Source organism: Andrena cerasifolii, chromosome 15, assembly GCF_050908995.1.
Source record: "Andrena cerasifolii isolate SP2316 chromosome 15, iyAndCera1_principal, whole genome shotgun sequence".
NCBI classification, from domain to species: Eukaryota; Metazoa; Arthropoda; class Insecta; order Hymenoptera; family Andrenidae; genus Andrena; species Andrena cerasifolii.
Window position 1 is genome coordinate 6,978,238 of NC_135132.1, and position 19,916 is coordinate 6,998,153.

Here is a 19,916-nt window from a genome sequence, read left to right on the forward strand (position 1 = left end):
CGGGCGGGCTGATTGTAAAGCCTGCCGCGTCGCCGGTCCCCTGAGACCCTAACTTGTGACGTCGCGACCGATATCTCACAGGCTAGATTCTCTGGTATTGGCGATGAGTGCTGCCTTTTGCCGATCAAAAGTCAGTCCTAGCATCAGAGATAGAGACACGGCCGGAAACGAGGAGGTTAAAGGGTTCCACTGCACCTCGGGATGTCGTAGTATCTCCTGTGACCGCGTAGAGCTGCTATGTAACAGAACCGTGCGTGGTACTTTCTACAAATACATCCTTCGGTCAGCATTCACCACCTAGCGTAACATTACTGCGAACCACGTGCTGTATATAAAGTATGCGATGCGTGAATTGTTAGGTATTTCGCGCTACTTTAAATTCACGTATACGGCAGGCCCCTGGCTAATGATCGTTAAACTGTCGCGCCTCCCGCAGATGAATAAAAGAAAGCGTAGACTCTGACTTGTATGTAATCTCTGTATTTCGATGTGAATTCGATTGTCTCAACAATAATGAAAATTCCGTTTCTCCCGTCTATCCAATGTTGTATAATCTCCTCTAAATATGTACAAATGATCGATGGAAATAGCTGAGAGGGTACGATAAAGATCGCTGTCACAATAGAAAAATAGCACTCCATCAAAAGTATCTTCTGCCCTCCTCCACTAGCCGGCTCAACTCCGCGGCCGAGTAGCCCAGAACCTGCTTCAAGTCGCAGACGAATTTGTACACGAACCGCTTCCCGTGGACTTTCGAGATCATGTCCCCGTCGTAGTAATAGCGCAGCGCGCGGCTCAATTTCTCGTAATTCATCGACGGCTTGTTCTTGCGGGCTCCCCAAAGCTGCGCCACCGCTTCCGGCTGGTTCAGCTTGAATTCCCCCTCGGTCCCCACCCACTGGATAGCTCCCCGGTGCTCCCGGTCGGTTAACAGCTCCAACAGAAATTGCCACAGCTGTATCTGCCCGCTGTTAACCGAACGGCTGGACGTTGCTATCGTGATCGGCGTGGAGTCGATATTTTCCAGGGGGACGCTGACCACGCGGGTCTGCTGGCTCACCACCGGTTTCGCTTTCGCGGGCTTCTGGCTTCGAACCTTGATGGACTTGTCCACGTTGTTCTCGGTAGGCGACGCCGGCGGATCTTTCTGTACAACAGCTGCGAAAGATCGGCTTGATGAAATACTTTCCCGCGGAAATAAACCGACAGTTGGAACTTACCAACAAATTTACACTTCCGGAGCAGCTCCAAGTGAGTCCAGAACACCTCGCCTGGATCCAGAGGCACTTTGGCCTGGAACTCTTCCAGGGTCAGATTGCACAGCTGCTGGCCCGTGATATTCCAGTCGGCCAATCTCACGGAAGCCAGATTAAACTGCCTCACGGCCCACTGAAGCCAATGCTTCACGTGGGTCTGCGTCCACTCCTTAGGATCAGCTGGAATTTTTAACCGTTCCTGCGAACGGAGATACTTATAAAGCCACTGCATAGTTTCATTCTGAAGAAGCTTAAAACAGGCTTCGGAATTAAGTGAACTTGGCGGCCGATTTTCAGAGGTAACAACAGAGTTCCACATCGTCCCACGATTGTCGATATGTTTGTTTTGTCAACGCGCCACGTGCGGTTCACGTGGTACAGGCCTGAAGCGTTGTCTCTGAAAATCGACCGCCAAGTTCACTTTGTAATAGGCAACCGGCATTGAGGGTGGTATTCTCAGTCGCTACTTATTCTTAAGCAAATGCTTAAGCATGCGGCATCCTCTACTAATCTAGTAGCTAGTAAAGAATACCGAATCATTAAGCATTTGCTTAAGAATAAGTAGCGACTGAGAATACCGCCCTTAGGCAACGGCCCATGGTGCGCGATGAGGCTCATAGGTGGCGGCGTCCATTTATGAGGAGTTCGGAAGACAAGAACCGCGGAGAGTCGGCGTAGCAAACGTGGTGGCAAACGCGACTGAGATCAACACGCGGACGGCTCGGGTTCGATTCCCGGCGCTGTGGCCCTCATTTTCCGACTCCTACAACTTAATTCTCAAGCCTGGCTGAAAACATACCTGCTCCTTCTTGTACTGGGGATCGACCATCCACCTTATAACGTTCCTTTTACTGTCTTCATTGACCGGTGTGGACGCTGAAGAGAAAGCCGTATATTAAAACGATTTAAAGACACCAGCAATAAAGGCGATAGATCTTAAACTGTATTACTATTCTCCGCCAGTTCGATGTAATCTTCAGCAGGCTTCAGAACATCCACTATATTAATACGCCTCTGAGTAGTCTTTATCTGGACGTTCACTTGAACCAATCCCTCTCCCTGTACACATTGATCAACCAAGTTTTTGTGACTCTCTAACTGAAAAAACATGGAAGGGTACTTTGCTACTGAACTTACATCGGCCGCATTGCATAGCAATGTCGATTTACCATTTGCGCGTCTTGCAGCCAAAACGAATAATCGGTCAGCTCGACCCCGAGCCTCTGCTCCAGGAGGTTCCTCAACGTGGACAGAGGCTCTCTTATGTCCATGTGCTGCATCAGTACGCCTTCGTTGCAGTCCTCCCCGTTCGCAGCCGCCTCTAACGCGAAGCTTGGCTCTACTTCCAGGTCCGAGCTCTCCTGCTGCAGCTGAGCCATTATATCATCCTCCTGCGATAATATAGCCTCGGGCTCCATTTTGATGCGCTTTATCATGGCATAGTCGGAATCGTCGTCTGTGTCGAAGCTGTTCGAAGTAAACAAAACGCTGCTTATTATAATGAACGCCACGAGCCACAGTACGAGAAACATCTGAATAATTTCAATTGCGCCGTTGGTATTTTGAAAGTCACAGTTAGAGGCGCGACACAATTAAACGACATCCCGATTATAGCAACAAACGCGCATAAGTTTCGCTGGCGTTGAGGAGCGTTAGAGGTAGGCTGACCTTTTGTCCGAACTTTTCCGTCTGCCTCCCAGATCCATGAGAACTAATCGTAATTGTTAAGCTTTCTCTGAGGTAAAATTAGCCAGATTTAACCTTCACGAGAGATTGAACGCTCGTCACACGGAACTCGCAGACATTTTGTAACAGGTGTATGTAACCAGAAGCTGCGAGTTCCATAGACGCACCGACGACTTAGGTTCGAAAGACGAAAGTCCCCTTTTAATGTAAAATGCTACCACATTAATGTTTAATGAATTGCATTGAAATGAAGCTTGTGCATTAAGAATCCAAGCCGATGCTCGAAATAGATTATTTGATTATTATGTGGTGAAGCATGGTTCTGTAAATGCAACGGGGCTTTTAGAAATTGCCGCTAGAGGGCTGCGAACGGCACCCGATTCTCGCAAGCGGTTGCACTGCCGCGACTGATTGCATTTGGAGGGAATCCTGTTGACGCCCGTGATGCGTCTGATTTTTAATGATGAAAGGAATTAAGGAACTGTTCCGGTTTAGAGCCCATAAATCTTTAGGAATTAATTAAAGGAAAACTACTACGTACAATGTAATGGGACTTTTTGCATTGTATTAAGTATGTCTTGAACTATAGAAACAAAATGTTTTGCTTTATAATTAATCATTTTAAACAGCACTGGGAAGTCGTTAAAGTCGAGGCGACAAAAAATTCATCCAAAACGGTGTAATCTGTAGCACCTAAACCATTGGTCTGAAATAAAAAACATGTCGACTGTCGCTACCGCTATCATTTACTCGTCGCACGGCTGTTCCAACCTAACCTGAAACTTATTTCATTAATATTTCATCGCGCCTGCAATATTTTCTGAATGTAAAGGCATTTTTCTTATGTAAACCGCATATAAGCTTCCGAAGAAGACCAAATTCAATAAAATCGGTCCACGCATGACAGAGATATCGTAATATTATCCCATGGATCTGTGAGAAACGGTAAGATTTTTCTTCCCCTGATTCTTCTTCTCCAATAAATTTTTCGTCGACATAATACGTATATACGCGTTACATGCACACCTTGAACCAAAACGAAACTAAGTACACATGTTCGTTCTTCGTTCGTCGACTCTCGGGATTATTCGGCAGGGATCGTCGTCCGTCATTGTACACATCATGACCTGCCAAGTATCAAATAAGGTAAGTTGTCCAAATTTTAAATGTCACGAGTTTTTACAATACATAGCAGACTGAATTATTGTCTCAGTTAACAAGGTAAGTGGCCAAAATTTTTTAATAAATTTTTTATTTAGAGTGGCAAACTTGGAAGTTGTCCAGAGAAGGTTCGACAGAGAAGCATCTACTTTCGCATAAGTTTCGGGAAATTTGTAGCATGCATGTACAAAATAATATATTGTAACAAATTGCATTGCATTTAAATCGTCAGATATTTTTATACCAGCAATTTACAGTTTTTTTGTAAAGGTTATAGAAATGAAGAGGACGCACAGGATTTGGATAAAAATGAAGGGAACGCACATGCTTGGATAGAAATGAAGGGGATGCACTGGCTTGGAGGTTGTCTGGAGAAGATTAGATAGACAGAGCATCTTGTTTGACACAAGTTTCTTGAAATTTGTCAAATAAGCTAAATCGCCAAAATTTGTTAAAAGACATAGCATTAAGAATAAAGAAAATTATGGCAGACTGCTTGCTGCAATGTAGAGCAAGACGCATTAGTGAAGAAAGTACGCTGAAAACACATCTCCCTTGATGCTTTTCAATTTTTTGCGAAAGACATTCGTAATACTTTAATAAAATCCACAGTAGTTGCTACACTATTCATTCATTTTAATAGTTTCCCATTAACAATATTTCAATTCACCAATAAAAATATTGAATCTCTTCGTTCGTTTCCGCTAAATTACCATTACCATTTGTTAAATTTCCTGCAACAAGACTTTCTACCATATGCTCTCACCTCCTTCGGACACATTATGTAGTCTCTACACTCACTTTAACAGAAGGCCACTCTATTTGTATATAATTTCTATACAAGTAAGTTCTACGTTAAGTTGTATATAACTAAAATGTGGCTTTTTATATATATATATATTTACAGATAATCGAAGCAGAAGATGATGCAGTGTAATCTACGTCAGACTATGTACACACAAATTTGCAGGTAGGGTTTTCCATACGCAATTATTCATTCAATGATCTTGACATATAAGCACGTGTAATGCAGACGAAGAGAATTATTTCAACAGCTGAAAGAGAAAGTACCCCTGCTGTACGAGCAAATGAAATCCCCATAAAAAACTTCAAAAAAATAAAAAAAAATACGCCAAGTACATGAAAAAGTCGAGGACTGAAAAGAGTATTATCAAATCAAATAAATCACAAAAGATAGAAGATAATAATAAATATAATATTAAAAATTACCTGAAGTCATTCCCTACTATGCAAATTATCTTTGTAAAAAGAAGTGAGATCCCCATAAAAAACTTCAAAAAAGTAAAAAAATTACGCCAAGTACATGAAAAAGTCGAGGACGAAAAAGAGTATCACAAAAAAATAGAAGGTAATAATAATTACAATATAAAAAAAGATGTGAAATCAAATTGAGCTGCAAGTACATATTAATCATACATTCCATTACTCGTAACGCGGACATTTTAATCCCATCAAAAAGAATCCCATTTAAAAACATTGTCATACATTAATAGCTTTACAAAATTATTGAGATACAAAAATTGCGCCAATTATAACAATTGCTATTTATACGAAGAAAAAAAATGTATTAAATAATATTAAGCAGATATATTTTTATACAAATATTTTAATACGAATAAATATTTTATTCAAAATACTTGGCGCTGCGCCCCGAATTGGTGTTGCTAAACTGAATAAATATGTATAATTTGCATTAATCTTTTTCTCTCTTTTTGTTGTGTAAATTTTTAATACTATATAAGCCAATTATCATTTTTTCGGTTTTGCAGCATATTCTTCAAAATAAAAAGTGTCAGTCGAATTGGATAATAAATTTTCGAGATATAAGTTCCACCGATTTTAAGAACACTGTTTCGAGAAAAACGCGTTTAAAGTTTTACGTGAGCGCCGAGTGTTTCCCATGCATTTGCCGCTACTCAAATGCCTATAACTTCAGGAACTTTACGAATTTCAAAAAATCCTTTTAAACACGTATTCTTAAAAGGCTGAACATTCGAAAAGTGAAATAAAAAAAAATCGATATTTAGACCGGAAGCTCCCCTTAATTCCTTGCTGTTTAAACTTTAGGACGTTCGATATGGGAAAGAGAATTCGTTACGCGATCTTAGTTTCAATATACGATATTTATTCAAATGCATTTGACGTCATAACTAAGAGCATTAAATAACTATCTCCTAATTACGAACGATGGTTATGTACTTCCATGTACATACGCTGTATTATTTTACATCAAAATTAACAATGATATATTTTACAAATTATTTATACAATCCGCGTTGCTCCGTTCGATTACTTAAATTTCATTCAAGCTTGCGAATCGTGAAAAAATTCAAAGAAGGGCTGCACAATGATCTACAGTATCTTAACAATTCTTATCTATAATTAAAATTATCTTCTGTCTTACTAAACAATACTGCGCAAGAGACGCTTCAATGAAAATAACACTAGATAAATAATAACGATGCAATACAAACGCCATCAAAATTATAAAAAAAAAAAATTAACGAAACGTGAATTTATGCTGGAGATTTATTCGAGACTGAATTACCACGTTTGACGAGTGAAGTCTGATTAAACCTGCAACACGATTCTCATAAATTCCTTCCGTTCATACCTAAGTACAATCAATAGATTGTAGTTACAGTATTTCTTGATTCTTCTTATATACCTATACAAGACTGTCTCGAGATTAAAATATCAAATATTCGAGGGATTAGTCATCGTGATGTTTCGTAGTGTAAATAGTTGTTCCCTGAAGCTGTCCAGTGTACTATTGCCAGATGAGAAGAAGAACGACTACCCACAGGCTGAAATATCAGGGGCAAGGGGAATCGCCCGCTCGCTCCACCCAATTCCTTGCAACAAAGTCCACCGCGTAATGCTGAACGCGAACGAAACAAATCACATCCCGCGGATATGGACAGCCGCTAAGAACCTAATAGTGATATTTCTTAAAGGGGACAGGGTGGAGCGAGCGGGCGATTCCCCTTGCCCCTGTGACATTTCAGCTTGTGGGCGGTCGTTCTTCTTCTCATCTGGAAATAGTGCTTGAAAGTAACAAAGCGCAAGCAGAGTTAAGATACGATTTGCTTCAACGCAGATTTCAACGCTAAGCTTTTAGAATCGTCCACTAAACACAGAACAGACTGCCCAGTGAAGTTCGGCAGGTTCGCTATGGCACCGTATTCGAGCAGCTTCTGCGCGATCGTTATGCGATTGTGCTCGAGAGCGTGGAAAAAGGCAGTTCTGCCTGAACGATTGTCCCTTAAATTTACATCCGCTCCAGCCTCTACTAAGGCGCTAGCTCCTTCCAAGTTACCGTGCAACACGCAGTAATGTAAAGGAGCGAGTCCTGCAAAGAGAGCACGTGCACTGAGAACATTTCTCTACGAATCAACGGATGTCTGTTCTACTCGACCAAGTGGATCACATACCTGCCGAGTCCACTTGGTTCAGCAGCTTGGAGTCAGTGACATGTATCAGAAGGTCTGGCAATAACGGGGAGGACAGTTTGCTGGCCAAAAGCACTGCGGAATCGTGTAAAAGTTCTGTCGAGACTGGCTTTGCCCCAGCTTGCAACAGCACGTGCACTAGTTCTCTGGACGCTTTCGACTTAACTGCTAGCTCCAGACACGACTAGAAAGGAATTAGATTTCCCATAGAATCCAAACACATTTGGCATCGAGTGTAAGATAAAAATATAATATCCTTACCATCCTGTCTTCAGTCAATACGTCGATGCTTATTTTCGAGGCGTTCAGTACCAACAACAGCCTTTGCACTTCGTTCAGATTGTTCTGCTCCACTGCCCTATGTATGTTTAGCAGTCCCTTCTCATCCGGCTGCTGAATACCTTCCACGTCCTTCTGCAGCTGGAAAGCAACTTTTTTATACAACGAGTGTGGCGTCGATAATATTTGGTTCACCTTGCTAGCCTCTGTGCTTGCACTGAAAAGCTCATTCAGGCAATCTATGCCAATGTCGTCCTCCATGTAAGTCATGGGACTCAGCATCGGGAATAGATCAATGTTATCGAGATAGTTACTCCGTTTAACGCCGGGCTGCGCGGACCTCTCCGCGTTAACCGGAGTGCTCGAACTCGAGCGCACCGTTTGCTTTATCCTCTCCAGCGCGGGCGCGTCTTTCTTGACTAATACGAAACTCTCCAGGTCGAGAAGCCCGAACACGTCGGTTTGAACTTGAGAATCGTGGACCGTTCTTTGCTCTTCAGGGGGAATGATCGGAACTTGTTTCGCTATACCTATACCACAATCGGCGAGGGCTTGCAACGCTTTCGATCGAAGATCCTCGTCCTTAACGCTGATCAATGCTTCTTTAATTATGTCCCAGTGTTGCGACAGTTTCTCTTTCTCGGACGAGATAGCTGCCGTGTCTTCAACATTATTTGTACTGCTAATGGTGTTCTGAATGCTCGAATCCTTCTTCTGCGCGTTCCGACTACTACCCGTTCCCTCGTTCGAAGAAGAAACCGGTTCGGTATGTATATTTTTCCTAGGCGCGGGACACAGAGTATATTCTCTTCTCAGAGTGTTACTGCTATTCGTCGTCGCTGTTGTATTTCCATCGCCGGTTGCGATACAGTTCGGCGGGTTTACTTTATTCTGGTTATCCTGAATAATCGTAGAAGGCTCTTTTGCCACCGCGGAATTCATCAGAGCCGCCTGAATACGCTCTATGGTCTCGTTGAGTCTCGCGCTGCTCGAAGTTTTGCTACTTTTCACTTTCTTCTCCTCTATCGCTTTGCTCTGGGCGTCAGCCGAATTCCCGTGGCTGCTATTTACATTCCTAGACAATTTAAAGAGATCCTTAACGTTAATGTTGTTTCTCGGTATCATCAGCTTCTCGCACTTTACTACCGGAAATTTAGACTTCACCAGCTGCCAGTGTTCGCTCTCAATGTTCAACGTGCTTACTTTATTAACGATCTCTCGCGCATTCTCTCTGGACTTAAGCTTCTCTGAATCATCCGTCTTACTCATAAGTAAATTCCTATTTTTCGCAGCGTCTACTTGCGTCAAAGTGTTCGAGGCTTTCCCGCATTTCAGAGCGTGATCACTCATGCATAGAATAGTCTCCTTCCTCATCAGTTTTCTATTCTGCGCAATTCTATCTTGATCAGGTACGGTCGACGGTCTGGATGAAGTTAACGGCCTCTGTAGCAACTTCTCGATACTACTGCCGCTAGGCACTTTCTTGGGACTAGGCGAAGACCCTTTTCTGTCTTGTCGCAAAGTGGACGATGCGTCTGCTCCTTCGGGAGGCAAAATCGAAAACTTTACTAGTTTGTTTATTTTGGTAATAAAGCTGGATTTGCTCAAGACACCGGTTATCGGGTCCAACACGTCGTCTTCAGACAGAATCCTCACGTTAATCTCCCCCAGGTCTTTGCCATCCTGCGATCTTATCCTCAGCTTCTTTACAGCGCTCATGACCGAGGCCTCGTTACTCGCTTTATCTGAAACATTTCTAAGCACGCATGTAGGATTGGTGGGGTTTGCCGGGCTTTTCCCATTGGCCACAGTAGGCCTGGGTGCAGGGGCCATGCTTGGGAACTGCTGAGGTAATTTGAACTCCCGCCTACATTCCGTTACTGGGAACTCGATGTGCTTTAAATATCGCGTCTTTTTAGCCGGAGGCTGAGACAGAGACTCCATTTATTTGCCACCTTTTTCCGGGGTCTCAACACTCGAACGGCTGCAACCACAGCGACCCCGCGTCACACGGAAAGGGGAACGCAAGATTCACAACGTCACGCCGTGAAACATGCTGCACTTAACCCTGCAATCAAGTAAACATTGATAACGTTAATTCCACCTTGGCGCGGGGGCCTTGAACCACCGTGTCCGCGTCTCCGCGCGTCCAACGATGGGGTAAACGTTTCAACCTACCAATGCACAACTTTTATTCGAAAATGGAGTACCGCACGCGAACGGAGCAGGAATCACCGCGTTGCCTTTGCTGAGCGGGACATCCCTATGTTCGACATTCACTGCCACCTATTTCGCACTACAAAAACTTCATTTTGACTACGACGACGCCCGGGAAAATGTGATCCGTGGACTTGCTTTCCGGGATCACGGTGGCCAATTACAGAGAAATGAAAGTTACGAGAAATGTCTTCGGGTAATTATGGAGCTTTAAAGGAACTAGCTAGCTTGCGGATTACGGGCTAGTGTTTCGCAATAAATGAAGGGAATAGAGGTAAGATAAACTTGATATGAGATGGTCAGCTTTTGTGAGTTGCCTGTATTATCGACAATTATGAGGACAGCTAGAGTTTTTCGATTCTTGTGTACTAGTTACGTCCGTTGCGATGACGACCAATGGCTGCGTTCAGCCGACAAAACCGGTGAGTTTTCTCACTAGATTTTACTCGCATTGACCATGAACGTGCAAGTTCAGAGTAAAATCTAGTGAGATCACTCACCGGTTATGTCGGCTGAACGCAGCCAATGAAGTCACGAAGGCGATGGTTAGGGCTTGGTTATTGGTCGAGGCGTTACATCCGGTGATACAATTTATCCGCGATGTTCTGGAATAAATTAATTTTGTGGCTGGTAGCGATGACTTTTCACAGTAAAAGTTTCCGTCCTGGAGTCGATGTGACTATACGGGCGCTGTAGGGATATTATTGACCACAGGTATATTAATTTGAGACCACTGTTAATTAACAAAGAGTTCAAATGGTTCGAGAAAGATTGAAGATAAGGTGTCTAACCCATACCGCTCCCAATGTTCGACTGGGTTCGACTGATCGCTATGTGGGCTCCTGGCGCGGACCTTTGGGAACCGTCGTCTCTCGCGCCGTACAGGATGTTTGTACAAGAACCCTTGCGCTGCAATTGTAGCGCGATGCATCGTCATCGAAATTCGATGCGTCGCCGATATCGGCGGTGGCCAGGCTAAACACCTGGTCGTAACGAGCCGGCATACTTGTTGCACGTGTCGCCACATTTGTATCAAGTATATTGTACTTCCCAGTCGGTAATAAGTTATTACTAATAACCTAGATATCTAACGAATTACAGATTGTCTAAACATTCTCTACATAATTTCGGAGATACATCTTAAATATAATTCTGTGACAACACCCAGAGATAATTGTTGTACAGATCTTACTCAAAATTGCTTAATTATTCACGATTTATTTAATTCATAGCCACGTTCTTCGGCGATTTATTAGTTCCCTAGCATTAATTGATGCACATTTAGAGTTTGCTCGTAAAATATGGATCTTTAAAAATCCTAAACAATGCTCTTTAAGTATATTTTTCAGAGCAGTGAATTCCATGCTTTTCCTGATGAACAGTTGTCGAATTTATCGACCGTGAGGCGCTGTAGCCGCCTGGCGGCCAAACGGCGAACTAAGCCTGGCGTCCATTTTGACCACGAAATTCTGAAAAGTTAGGGTGCGTTCCGATTCACGCAGTGAGTGCATAGATCGCAGCGCAGTCGCTCGCATTCATCGTTCCGTTTCGTTACTGCGGTTCATGCGTTCTTGAAAACGGAACGCTTTTTCCTGCGTTTCAAGCATTGAGCTATAAAAATAATAGTGATAATGAAATCAGCAGCTGTGATTCGTGCGATGAAAGCGAAAATGAAGATGATATTAACTTGTCATTTAGAATCGGAAATATTATACATATCATTAATTGTAAACAGAACGCGCGGAGAGGTTATGTTTGCCTGAAAATTGACAGATTATGTAAAACGTGTCACTCCGGGATATTCGAGAACAATATTCGAAGAACATTTTCGGTACGTAATTAATACTTATTACTTATGATTATACATTTGTATTAAAAAAAAACATGAGATAAAGTTTCTTCAAAATAGTAACGTAGAAAAGTGGCATGCGGCATCCTCTACAAGTCAACGAAGTTAGTAGAGGATGCCGTATGCTTAAGACGATCTTAAGAATAAGCAACGACTGAGGATACCGCCCTTTATCCTCATACACATCATCTCTCTAATCCATATCTCAATAATAATAACTCCTTCGAGCAACATCCAGCCCACCCAATCGATTCAAATTTAGCGCGCAAACTTCCCTCTCCCGGGGAACGTTAAAACCCGTTTCGAACTGTGCGCCACGTGTTCGCTCGGGCGGCAGTGCGCGTGCGCGGCGCGGTTTCGAAAGCGCGCCGACTTGGCGGGTAGGGGGAACTTCAGTCTCCCTCGAACCTCAGTCGCGGGTGTGTGTTCGCGTATCCGTGCCCGGAGATTGGTTGATATCCCGAGTAGTTTTACACTTTTACCGGTGCTGGTGCACGGCTCGAGGGGCGACCCGCGTGATTCCACGCACAACGATGGACGACCGCCGCAACAACCGGGAAGTGCTCACGGTGGTGTTTCTGTGCGTGCTCTGGTACGTTATATCCAGCAGCAGCAATGTGGTCGGCAAGATGCTGCTCTCGGACTTCCCCTACCCGATGACAGTGACCATGGTCCAGTTAACCTCCATCACCATCTACTCGGGCCCGTTCTTCAACCTGTGGGGCGTCCGAAAGTACGCGTCGGACATCCCGTGGGGCTACTACCTGCGGCTGATCGTGCCGCTGGCGCTGGGCAAATTCCTGGCGAACGTGTTCAGCCACGTCAGCATCTGGAAGGTTCCCGTCTCGTACGCTCATACTGGTATGAAATAACGCTACTCCGACTGTCACGTGTACACCTTAAAAATAACGCAGCGCGACCTTCCCGCGCTTCCAACTCTCTCGTCGCGATAACCATCGCCAGATATCGCGCCCGCTTCCAATCGCTACCAGCACTTCCGTGTGCTTCAAGCTTTATCCGATCTCGCGTTTAACGACAGGCTTCGAAATAATCCTCTTCCCATACGATACTTACAAAGCCGCTGATAAGATATGCTATAGTCTGATTCTCGAAAGATGAGACCCGAGGTGGGTTCCTCGGACGGAGGGTGGTTAAGGAGGAACCAATGGTATGCTACGCCGCACGAAATCCGTAGCGTACGCCAAACCCGCCTCAGGTCTCAACTCTTAAAAATTAGACTATAATGCTTTCCCTTGAAACAGTAATTATAGTTTACTCGCAGGAGCCCGCTGCGATTCGCCAGGTGCAGAAACTCTGTGTACTAATTGAATTTTGGCTCTGTCCCAGTGAAGGCTACAATGCCCTTCTTCACGGTGTTCCTCTCGAGGGTAATACTCAGGGAGAAACAGACCTGGAAGGTGTACCTTAGTCTGGTCCCAATCGTCGTCGGCGTGGCTGTCGCCACGCTCACCGAGCTGAGTTTCAATATGGTCGGCCTGCTGAGTGCCCTGGCGTCTACGATGGCATTCTCCTTGCAGAATATCTATTCGAAGAAGGTGATGATATTCTATTCCGAGCCTAGCTTGCAAGATAACGCAGTGGAGTTAGGCGGCTGCGAATTGTCTACCTAACGCTCGGCTCTGAACTTCCCAGGTGCTGCACGACACGGGGATACACCACCTGAGGCTTCTACATGTACTGGGTCGCCTGGCGCTGATCCTCTTCTCTCCCGTGTGGCTGCTGCACGACTTGAGGCTGTTAATGTACGATCCAAGTACCGGCGGATCCGCTGATCTAAGTTACTACATATTAGGCTTGCTGTTCTTCGACGGTATACTGAACTGGCTTCAAAATATCATAGCATTCTCTGTACTGTCTATTGTCACGCCCCTGACGTACGCGGTGGCCAGTGCCAGCAAGCGTATATTCGTCATCGCGGTGACGCTGTTCGTGCTTGGGAACCCGGTGACGTGGATGAACATGCTGGGTATGACACTGGCCATCGTTGGGGTGCTCTATTACAACAAGGCGAAGTACGATCAGCGGCAGGAGAAGGAGACAGCTCTTCCGCAGCATTACGACAAGAATCGTAATGGCAGCAGTTCCTTTATGGCGAACGGATGGGCTGGCAAGAAGCAGCAATTATTTGCAGTTTAGCCGGAATTTTTAGACCTTTTTTTTTCTATCGACAAGCGTACGTGAATTTGCTCCGCGGGAACGCGACGGTTCAGTCGCGCGAGTGCGGGTTATTTAATATTAAGAATGTAAAGAGAGAGGAGTAGTGCGTTGACTAGAACATTGCGGTATGTCGCGTGGAATGTACAGATCAAAACTCATGCGATGATAAAAGTATTTATATATATATATATATATATATTTTATTAATATTAATTATTCCGCACAAAGGTGTAACTCGCCCGCGGGCTTCGTTTCGTGTTTTATCGTTTTCATTTTAGCCTAGGAATTTTACGTTGACGTCGATGCCGTTTTTCACGACGATAGACCTGCTGGCTGGGTGGGACACCGTCGAAATACGTTAGCGCTCGCGGCTGATTGCTGGGTCAATCAGCGCTGACGAGCCGATCAGTCTCTGATCCGCCGACATTCCTGTTATATAAATCCGGTTGGAGTCGCGTTGAACTGTACGCGCGATACTCGATATCGAGCGGCGTTCGCATTAGTATTGATTAGGTATTAAATTATGACTTCCTCGGCTGTTAGCCTGCTACAAGAGAAAGGATCCCCTCGGTGCTCGCGCGATCGCGTTATCTTGATGCTACTGGGTCGAGTGTCGCGATTCGATTTCGCGAGCTCTTGGATTACCACTTTGACCCTCCATGAACGAGTGTCCCCTGAACAATAGATCTGTAATCACCCCCCCCCCCCCTCTAACAGCCATTGTTCCAATTAGTCCCCTCGCGCAGACTGTATTGGCGTAGTTCGTCTAGGATGGCCGGATAGATTCATGGAGGGTCGAGCACGCGTAGCGAATGCTGAGTCGTGGTGTGCGTGAACTGTGTGCAGGAGAAGATGTTCTAGCTAAAAGCAATCTATACATTTATTTTTATAAATAAAATACAGGTGTGTGTAGAAAAATATACCAGATACATTCACCGGCCGTGTCAGTACCGTGTCGCTCTGATCCCATTGCCCTACAGTGTCTTCATTATGTTAGACGGGGACATCGGTCTGGCTATGGTCAGGTCCAAGCGCGAGCCAGCTGCCGCGATCAGCGGGACGGCTAGGCAACAGTCGCAGTCCTCTGTGCTGGCCTCGTTCACCCGCAGAATCCTGTCGTAAGGCCGCAGAACACCGTCGCACGGGCCGCCGGGTCTCAAGCGATTTATGTAGACTCCCCGCTCGTACAAGCCGTCCGACACCGAGAACCCGAAGTCCTCGTAGACCGGGTCCTTGTGCAGAGAAACGTGCACGATCTGCTGCGGCCTGTCCTGGTTGCTGCGCTCCTGCGGCCTGGGCAGTCGGGCAAATCAGATGCTTTGCGAGGAAAGCCGACATCATCTAACAGTGTATTTTCTCTCTGTTTACCCAGGATAAGGCGGCATCGGAAGATCCAGCTGGCCACTGTCCACGGAAGCTGTGTCCCAGAGCCTCAGAATCTCCGGACCTGCTCCACTGTTCTCTCCTAATTCACCCCAAGAATCCACCGCACTGTCCACGCTTGGAAGGCTCTCCCTCGCCGGCCGCAGAATAGCAGTAGGGTATTGTTGGCCCGTTTCACTTCCTATGCTCGAATCCCTGCAATCACTTCCATGAGATCTAGAGTCCCTTGCGTCGTTCCCGCTTTCTCTGTCCATTCACCCTTCAGTGACGCGGTTAATTACACCGCTGCGACTCCTTCAAGTATAAAGGTAGACTCTCACTACGCCTCGCCTCGGCTCATTTTATTCTTCCTATGCTTTTCTTATGTATTTTGACAATTTCACTCACACTGAGCCTCGCCTCGTCTCGGCGCGACTCCGAGCCGCGGATTCTTCCTTGAGAATGTTTTAGGGAAGAAAGGCGAGGCGTAGTGTGAGTGGATGCAATGCCACCGCTTTCGGTGACCGCTAAAAGAGGAAGGAAGAGGTTCTCTGAGCAATTGACCAAACACATGAACCGAGGCAAGCTCAGATAACTTCAGGTACGGAAAACCCGAGGCAGCGCGAGCCTAGATGTGAGTGCGAAAAGAAGTTGCGCCGAGGCGAAGCGAGTGAAAGTCTACCTTAACATTTGAGAGCCTCGTTGCGGGCAACATTGATAAGGGACCAGCAGTCGAATAAAGGATTTCTCAGTCGCAAGTGGAAGTGCTTAACATTGAGGTATTGAGAGCAAAAACGGACTAACCCACATTTTTTGTTGCGAAATTGAGTTAGTAGCAATAATGTATTCCAACAGACTATACTAATCATATAAAATAGGAGAAATTAATTTTTTATCAATGTGGGTTAGTCCGTGTTTTATTCCGAAGATGATCCTCCGGAGCAGTTCTAACGTTACGTAGCACTGAAGGGTGAATGTACGATCCACTTGTCCGCGTTTGTAGCCTGCCAGTCACCTGGTCTCCGCGTTAGGGTCCGGTTTCCTCACGGTCAAAGCGACGACCGAGCTGCCAGGTCGATGCAGCAGCTGCGCCGCTTGCCTGAGGTCGCCAGGGTCCAGTTTTTGCGCGTCTATCGCCAGCAGCCTATCCCCGGGCGCCAGACTGCCCGTCCTATAAGCCAGCGACCCTTTCCGAACCTCTGTGATAATCAGATCCTCGTTCACCGTTAGCCCCACGTCCGGCTGGCCGCCTACAGGTCTAGCTACTCTTACGGTGAAGACTCCTGAGCTAGGAACAACCGGTCCACCGACCTTGTACTCCGTCACCAACTCGATCTAGTAAACATAGAGACAGTAAATTATTCCAGAGCGACTTGGAGAGGCTGCAAATGATGAATCGAAGAAGAAAGACGCTCACCACTTGGGAAGCTTCCAGTATACCGTTCACTTCCGTCGGCTGCAAGTCCCTCAAGATCCTGCGATTGATAGCGAGCACCTTATCCCCGGGAAGCAGTACCCCGCTGCGTTCAGCGGGACCTCCAGCCTCGAGCAGGCTCACCAGGTAGTTGAGGCGATCCTCCGCGGGCTTGAGGGCCAAGCCGAAGCCCTTGTGATCGGGCCTGAGGACCACGGTCAAGCTTTCCTTCGTCTGGAGGGTCTGGCTGGAGGTCTGCTGTGCCTGTGGCTGCGCCCTCCTCTTCACCGTCCTCTGGGAGGCACTGGGCGGTCTAGGCAGGATCTGCAGCCTGGCTATGCGCGAGCTGTCGAAGTTGTTCCTCAATAATTTCGCCGCCGTCGCTGCGTCTTGAACCGGCGTCTCGTCGACGGCCAGTAGCTTGTCCCCTGGCTGTAGAGCGCCGCAGCGATCCGCGGTGCTCGCCGGCCGGAGGCTCTCGATGTAGACTCCGTTCGCAGTCTCTCTGACGGTTAAGCCTAGCTCCCCTGTAATCACACACCGTCAAAGTTAATTTACATCGCGAGATACTTAAGCCTCTGACAGTTCGTTAGCCAGCGCCGAGTGTTTACAGAGACCCAGCGGATCTCCGCGGTTCTGGGGCGCTCTAACGAGACTCGGGGTTCGGTAATTAGGGGTCAAAAATAGACGCTTAACCCTTTGCACTCGGTTCTTGGAAGTGCAACGGTGCCGGCCAGCTGAACTCGTACTTTAAACATTGGGGAGTGGGTAAAATTACTTCGGCCAGCTTTATTTATCGGGAGAAGCCTGTTAGCACTTCTGTGAGGGGAGCTGAAGCGATTTAACAGAGTTAGCTTAGTCATCGCTGAGCTAACTGAAGAAACTAAAGAAACGAATGCGACCAAGTGGATTACCCGATTGTCCCCGCTCGATTTGCACCAGAAGTGGGCCAGAGGTAGCAGCCCTAGCCTCGTCCATGTTAGCAACGTCGTACTCGATAGTTAGCGAAGCAACTGGAGCGTCCGAGCTCCTTCTGAGGGCTCTCTGAGCCTCGGCCAGGGTCAGGCCCCTGAGCTCAGTGTCGTCGACGGCCAGCAGCCTGTCCCCGGGCCTGACCCTTCCTTCCTTCGCGGCTGGCCCGTCAGACTTCACTCCAGTGACGACCAGTGCCCTGGAGACTCCACCTCTGAGGGTCACGCCGAGGCTACCACCCTCTCGCTCCACCCTGACCTGGGCCACCTTAGAGGAGACGCTGGACGGGCCCGAGACGGGGCCGTCCTGGTCGTCCAGCAGCAGAAAGCTGTGCGGATGGTAGGACTGTGGAGACATCTCGTCCGCCCTTGTCGAGTCTGAGCTGGCTGAGGTGGCCACGCTTCCTGGCCTAGCACGGTTCTTGTGCGAGCGCATGGTCGTCAGTCTCAGCGAGCTGAACATCATCGACGGCCCTTAGATACGATTAACAACGATCGGCGGCACGTCCTCTGGAGCCTGGGATCAGCATCGACTGCTGGGATGTGTCCTCTGCTTCGGTTCCTGCTCTCCATCCCCTGGTGATGCTACGTGCCCACGCAGCCTGTCCAGCAAGACGGAACACCGTTGGCACTCGACGCCGACTGACCGAAGCTCGTCGACATTTATTTTAGGAAGCCAGACTTTTTCCGTTTATTTCAAGAGGCTCCGCTGGAAGTTTCGCAGGGAACTAGTGGGAGTGTCGTCGATTGCCAGCGACACTTGGAAGAATAATCCCAAGGAGGATTACACACACACACGCGGCCGCGCACAGACGGGCCGGGAGCTGGCCGACGAAGCACAGGGTCGCGGTTGCACGAGCAGTCGCGTTGACAATCGAGGATCTCGTTTTGCTCGCGAGGTAAACAGCGCGGTCGGCGCCTTTGTTCGCGGATCCTGTGCGGTGAACAGCGGCTCTTGCCCGGCGAGACTCTCGGGGAACTGAGCGGCGGGGAACTGTAACGAGTGGCGATGCTTCTCAAAAATAGCTCGTCGATGTAGGGCCGCACTCGGCGTGCAGACGCGGATATCTATTTATACCGGCGGCACCCTCGCGAGTCGCGCGGACGCGGCCGCGGCCCTGAGGGCGCCCCGCAGTCGCTGCACCGTCAAATAAGTCTGCACTTCTCGTTAAAACCTTAGGCGATCGGAGCGCGGGCACGTCTGAAGCGTACTCGCGCTTAATTTAACGAGCCGCAGAGGAACGGGGGATCCTCCTTTTATTTTTAATGGACAGCGACGTCCGAACGGGACTGGAGGAGTGTTTGCACCCAGGAGGCGACGTTTAACCACCTAACGGACGGTGGTCCTCGCTGGGAACCATGTGCTGGGTTTGGCCCGCGATTTCGGGACCGCACGTGGGTGGTATGAATTTGAAGGTGACAGTAAACAGTGTTCTTCTGCAATAGTAATTTTGTTTTGGTGTTTTAGACCACCCAGGTCTGAAAGGTTTCCCTGGAATAAGGCAGTTTGGAAAAAATCAGCCTCGTAATTGGACAAGAGCGAGTGGAAGATGCGCCGCTGGTAGTCAGCTAACGGTGGGGAGCACGAAGACGCGGATTCAGGGTCCATTGACCGATCCTCTCATCTCTTCAGTTTTTGCGACCTCTTCCAACAGCCTCTCCCATCTAAATCTCTCCCCGTTTCAATTCCAAGCTGTTTAGCCTCCCGATCCGTCTTCTCGCTTCCTCCTCGGGCTCCCTTCCTCTGCTAGATGCGATCTCCGCTTCGCAGAAGCCGGCTCGCGCGAGCACCTTCTATCATTCATCATCCTTTGACCTTTCGCTCGCTCGCGCAGAGACTCTATTGATCTTCCGCTCCTCGGTCGCTGCGCGGCTTGCTAATGGTCTAGCGCCTAGTCTAAGGAAATCGACAGATTAGGAGAGTAGCTGCGCGAGAAATTCAAAGCATGGTGAATAGTTAGAGATAAGGGCTCCTGCGTTCCTCGAGGGGTAATTGATCTTTGGCCGCGTGGATATGGTTCAATTGGATCAATTACCCGGTTAATCGCTCCATTAGCTGCCGCTTTTTGC

The 19,916-nt window shown here is 47.2% G+C and overlaps 4 protein-coding genes and 2 long non-coding RNA genes across 8 annotated transcripts; 3 read left to right on the forward strand and 3 right to left on the reverse strand.

Annotated features, from left to right (window-relative positions):
- Positions 1-464: 464 nt before the first annotated feature.
- Positions 465-3,197, reverse strand: Ets97d (DNA-binding protein Ets97D). 2 transcript variants are annotated; one of them, XM_076827622.1, is made up of 6 exons: positions 2,925-3,197; positions 2,426-2,723; positions 2,207-2,315; positions 2,056-2,132; positions 1,221-1,455; positions 465-1,158 (listed from the first exon to the last, which is right to left on the reverse strand). In XM_076827622.1, the coding sequence occupies exons 1-6, from the start codon at positions 2,960-2,962 to the stop codon at positions 641-643; spliced, it is 1,275 nt and encodes a 424-aa protein (XP_076683737.1). In that variant the 5' UTR covers positions 2,963-3,197; the 3' UTR covers positions 465-640. The 2 variants fall into 2 exon arrangements, with proteins under 2 accessions (XP_076683737.1, XP_076683736.1); XM_076827621.1 differs by having other exon boundaries at positions 2,207-2,354; positions 2,925-3,192.
- A 455-nt stretch (positions 3,198-3,652) lies between these two features.
- Positions 3,653-5,269, forward strand: LOC143376836 (uncharacterized). The gene is made up of 3 exons (XR_013087175.1): positions 3,653-4,636; positions 5,011-5,073; positions 5,159-5,269. It is a non-coding gene; the product is annotated as an uncharacterized LOC143376836 (long non-coding RNA).
- A 1,902-nt stretch (positions 5,270-7,171) lies between these two features.
- LOC143376834 (uncharacterized) lies at positions 7,172-10,316 on the reverse strand. Its single transcript, XM_076827568.1, has 4 exons — positions 10,034-10,316; positions 7,838-9,923; positions 7,559-7,760; positions 7,172-7,476 (listed from the first exon to the last, which is right to left on the reverse strand). Exons 2-4 carry the CDS (start codon positions 9,797-9,799, stop codon positions 7,199-7,201), a joined length of 2,442 nt encoding a protein of 813 aa, XP_076683683.1. The 5' UTR covers positions 9,800-9,923; positions 10,034-10,316; the 3' UTR covers positions 7,172-7,198.
- Positions 10,317-12,297: 1,981 nt separating this feature from the next.
- On the forward strand, positions 12,298-14,283 carry LOC143376915 (solute carrier family 35 member E1 homolog). The gene is made up of 3 exons (XM_076827705.1): positions 12,298-12,782; positions 13,269-13,477; positions 13,575-14,283. The coding sequence occupies exons 1-3, from the start codon at positions 12,455-12,457 to the stop codon at positions 14,076-14,078; spliced, it is 1,041 nt and encodes a 346-aa protein (XP_076683820.1). The 5' UTR covers positions 12,298-12,454; the 3' UTR covers positions 14,079-14,283.
- A 678-nt stretch (positions 14,284-14,961) lies between these two features.
- Grip (Glutamate receptor interacting protein) lies at positions 14,962-19,031 on the reverse strand. Of its 2 annotated transcripts, none has more exons than XM_076827699.1 (5): positions 17,790-19,031; positions 16,879-17,402; positions 16,477-16,796; positions 15,468-15,686; positions 14,962-15,392 (listed from the first exon to the last, which is right to left on the reverse strand). In XM_076827699.1, exons 1-5 carry the CDS (start codon positions 18,310-18,312, stop codon positions 15,074-15,076), a joined length of 1,905 nt encoding a protein of 634 aa, XP_076683814.1. In that variant the 5' UTR covers positions 18,313-19,031; the 3' UTR covers positions 14,962-15,073. The 2 variants fall into 2 exon arrangements, with proteins under 2 accessions (XP_076683814.1, XP_076683816.1); XM_076827701.1 differs by having other exon boundaries at positions 15,468-15,677; positions 17,790-19,027.
- On the forward strand, positions 15,676-16,072 carry LOC143376919 (uncharacterized). The gene is made up of 2 exons (XR_013087199.1): positions 15,676-16,007; positions 16,043-16,072. It is a non-coding gene; the product is annotated as an uncharacterized LOC143376919 (long non-coding RNA).
- Positions 19,032-19,916: the final 885 nt, after the last annotated feature.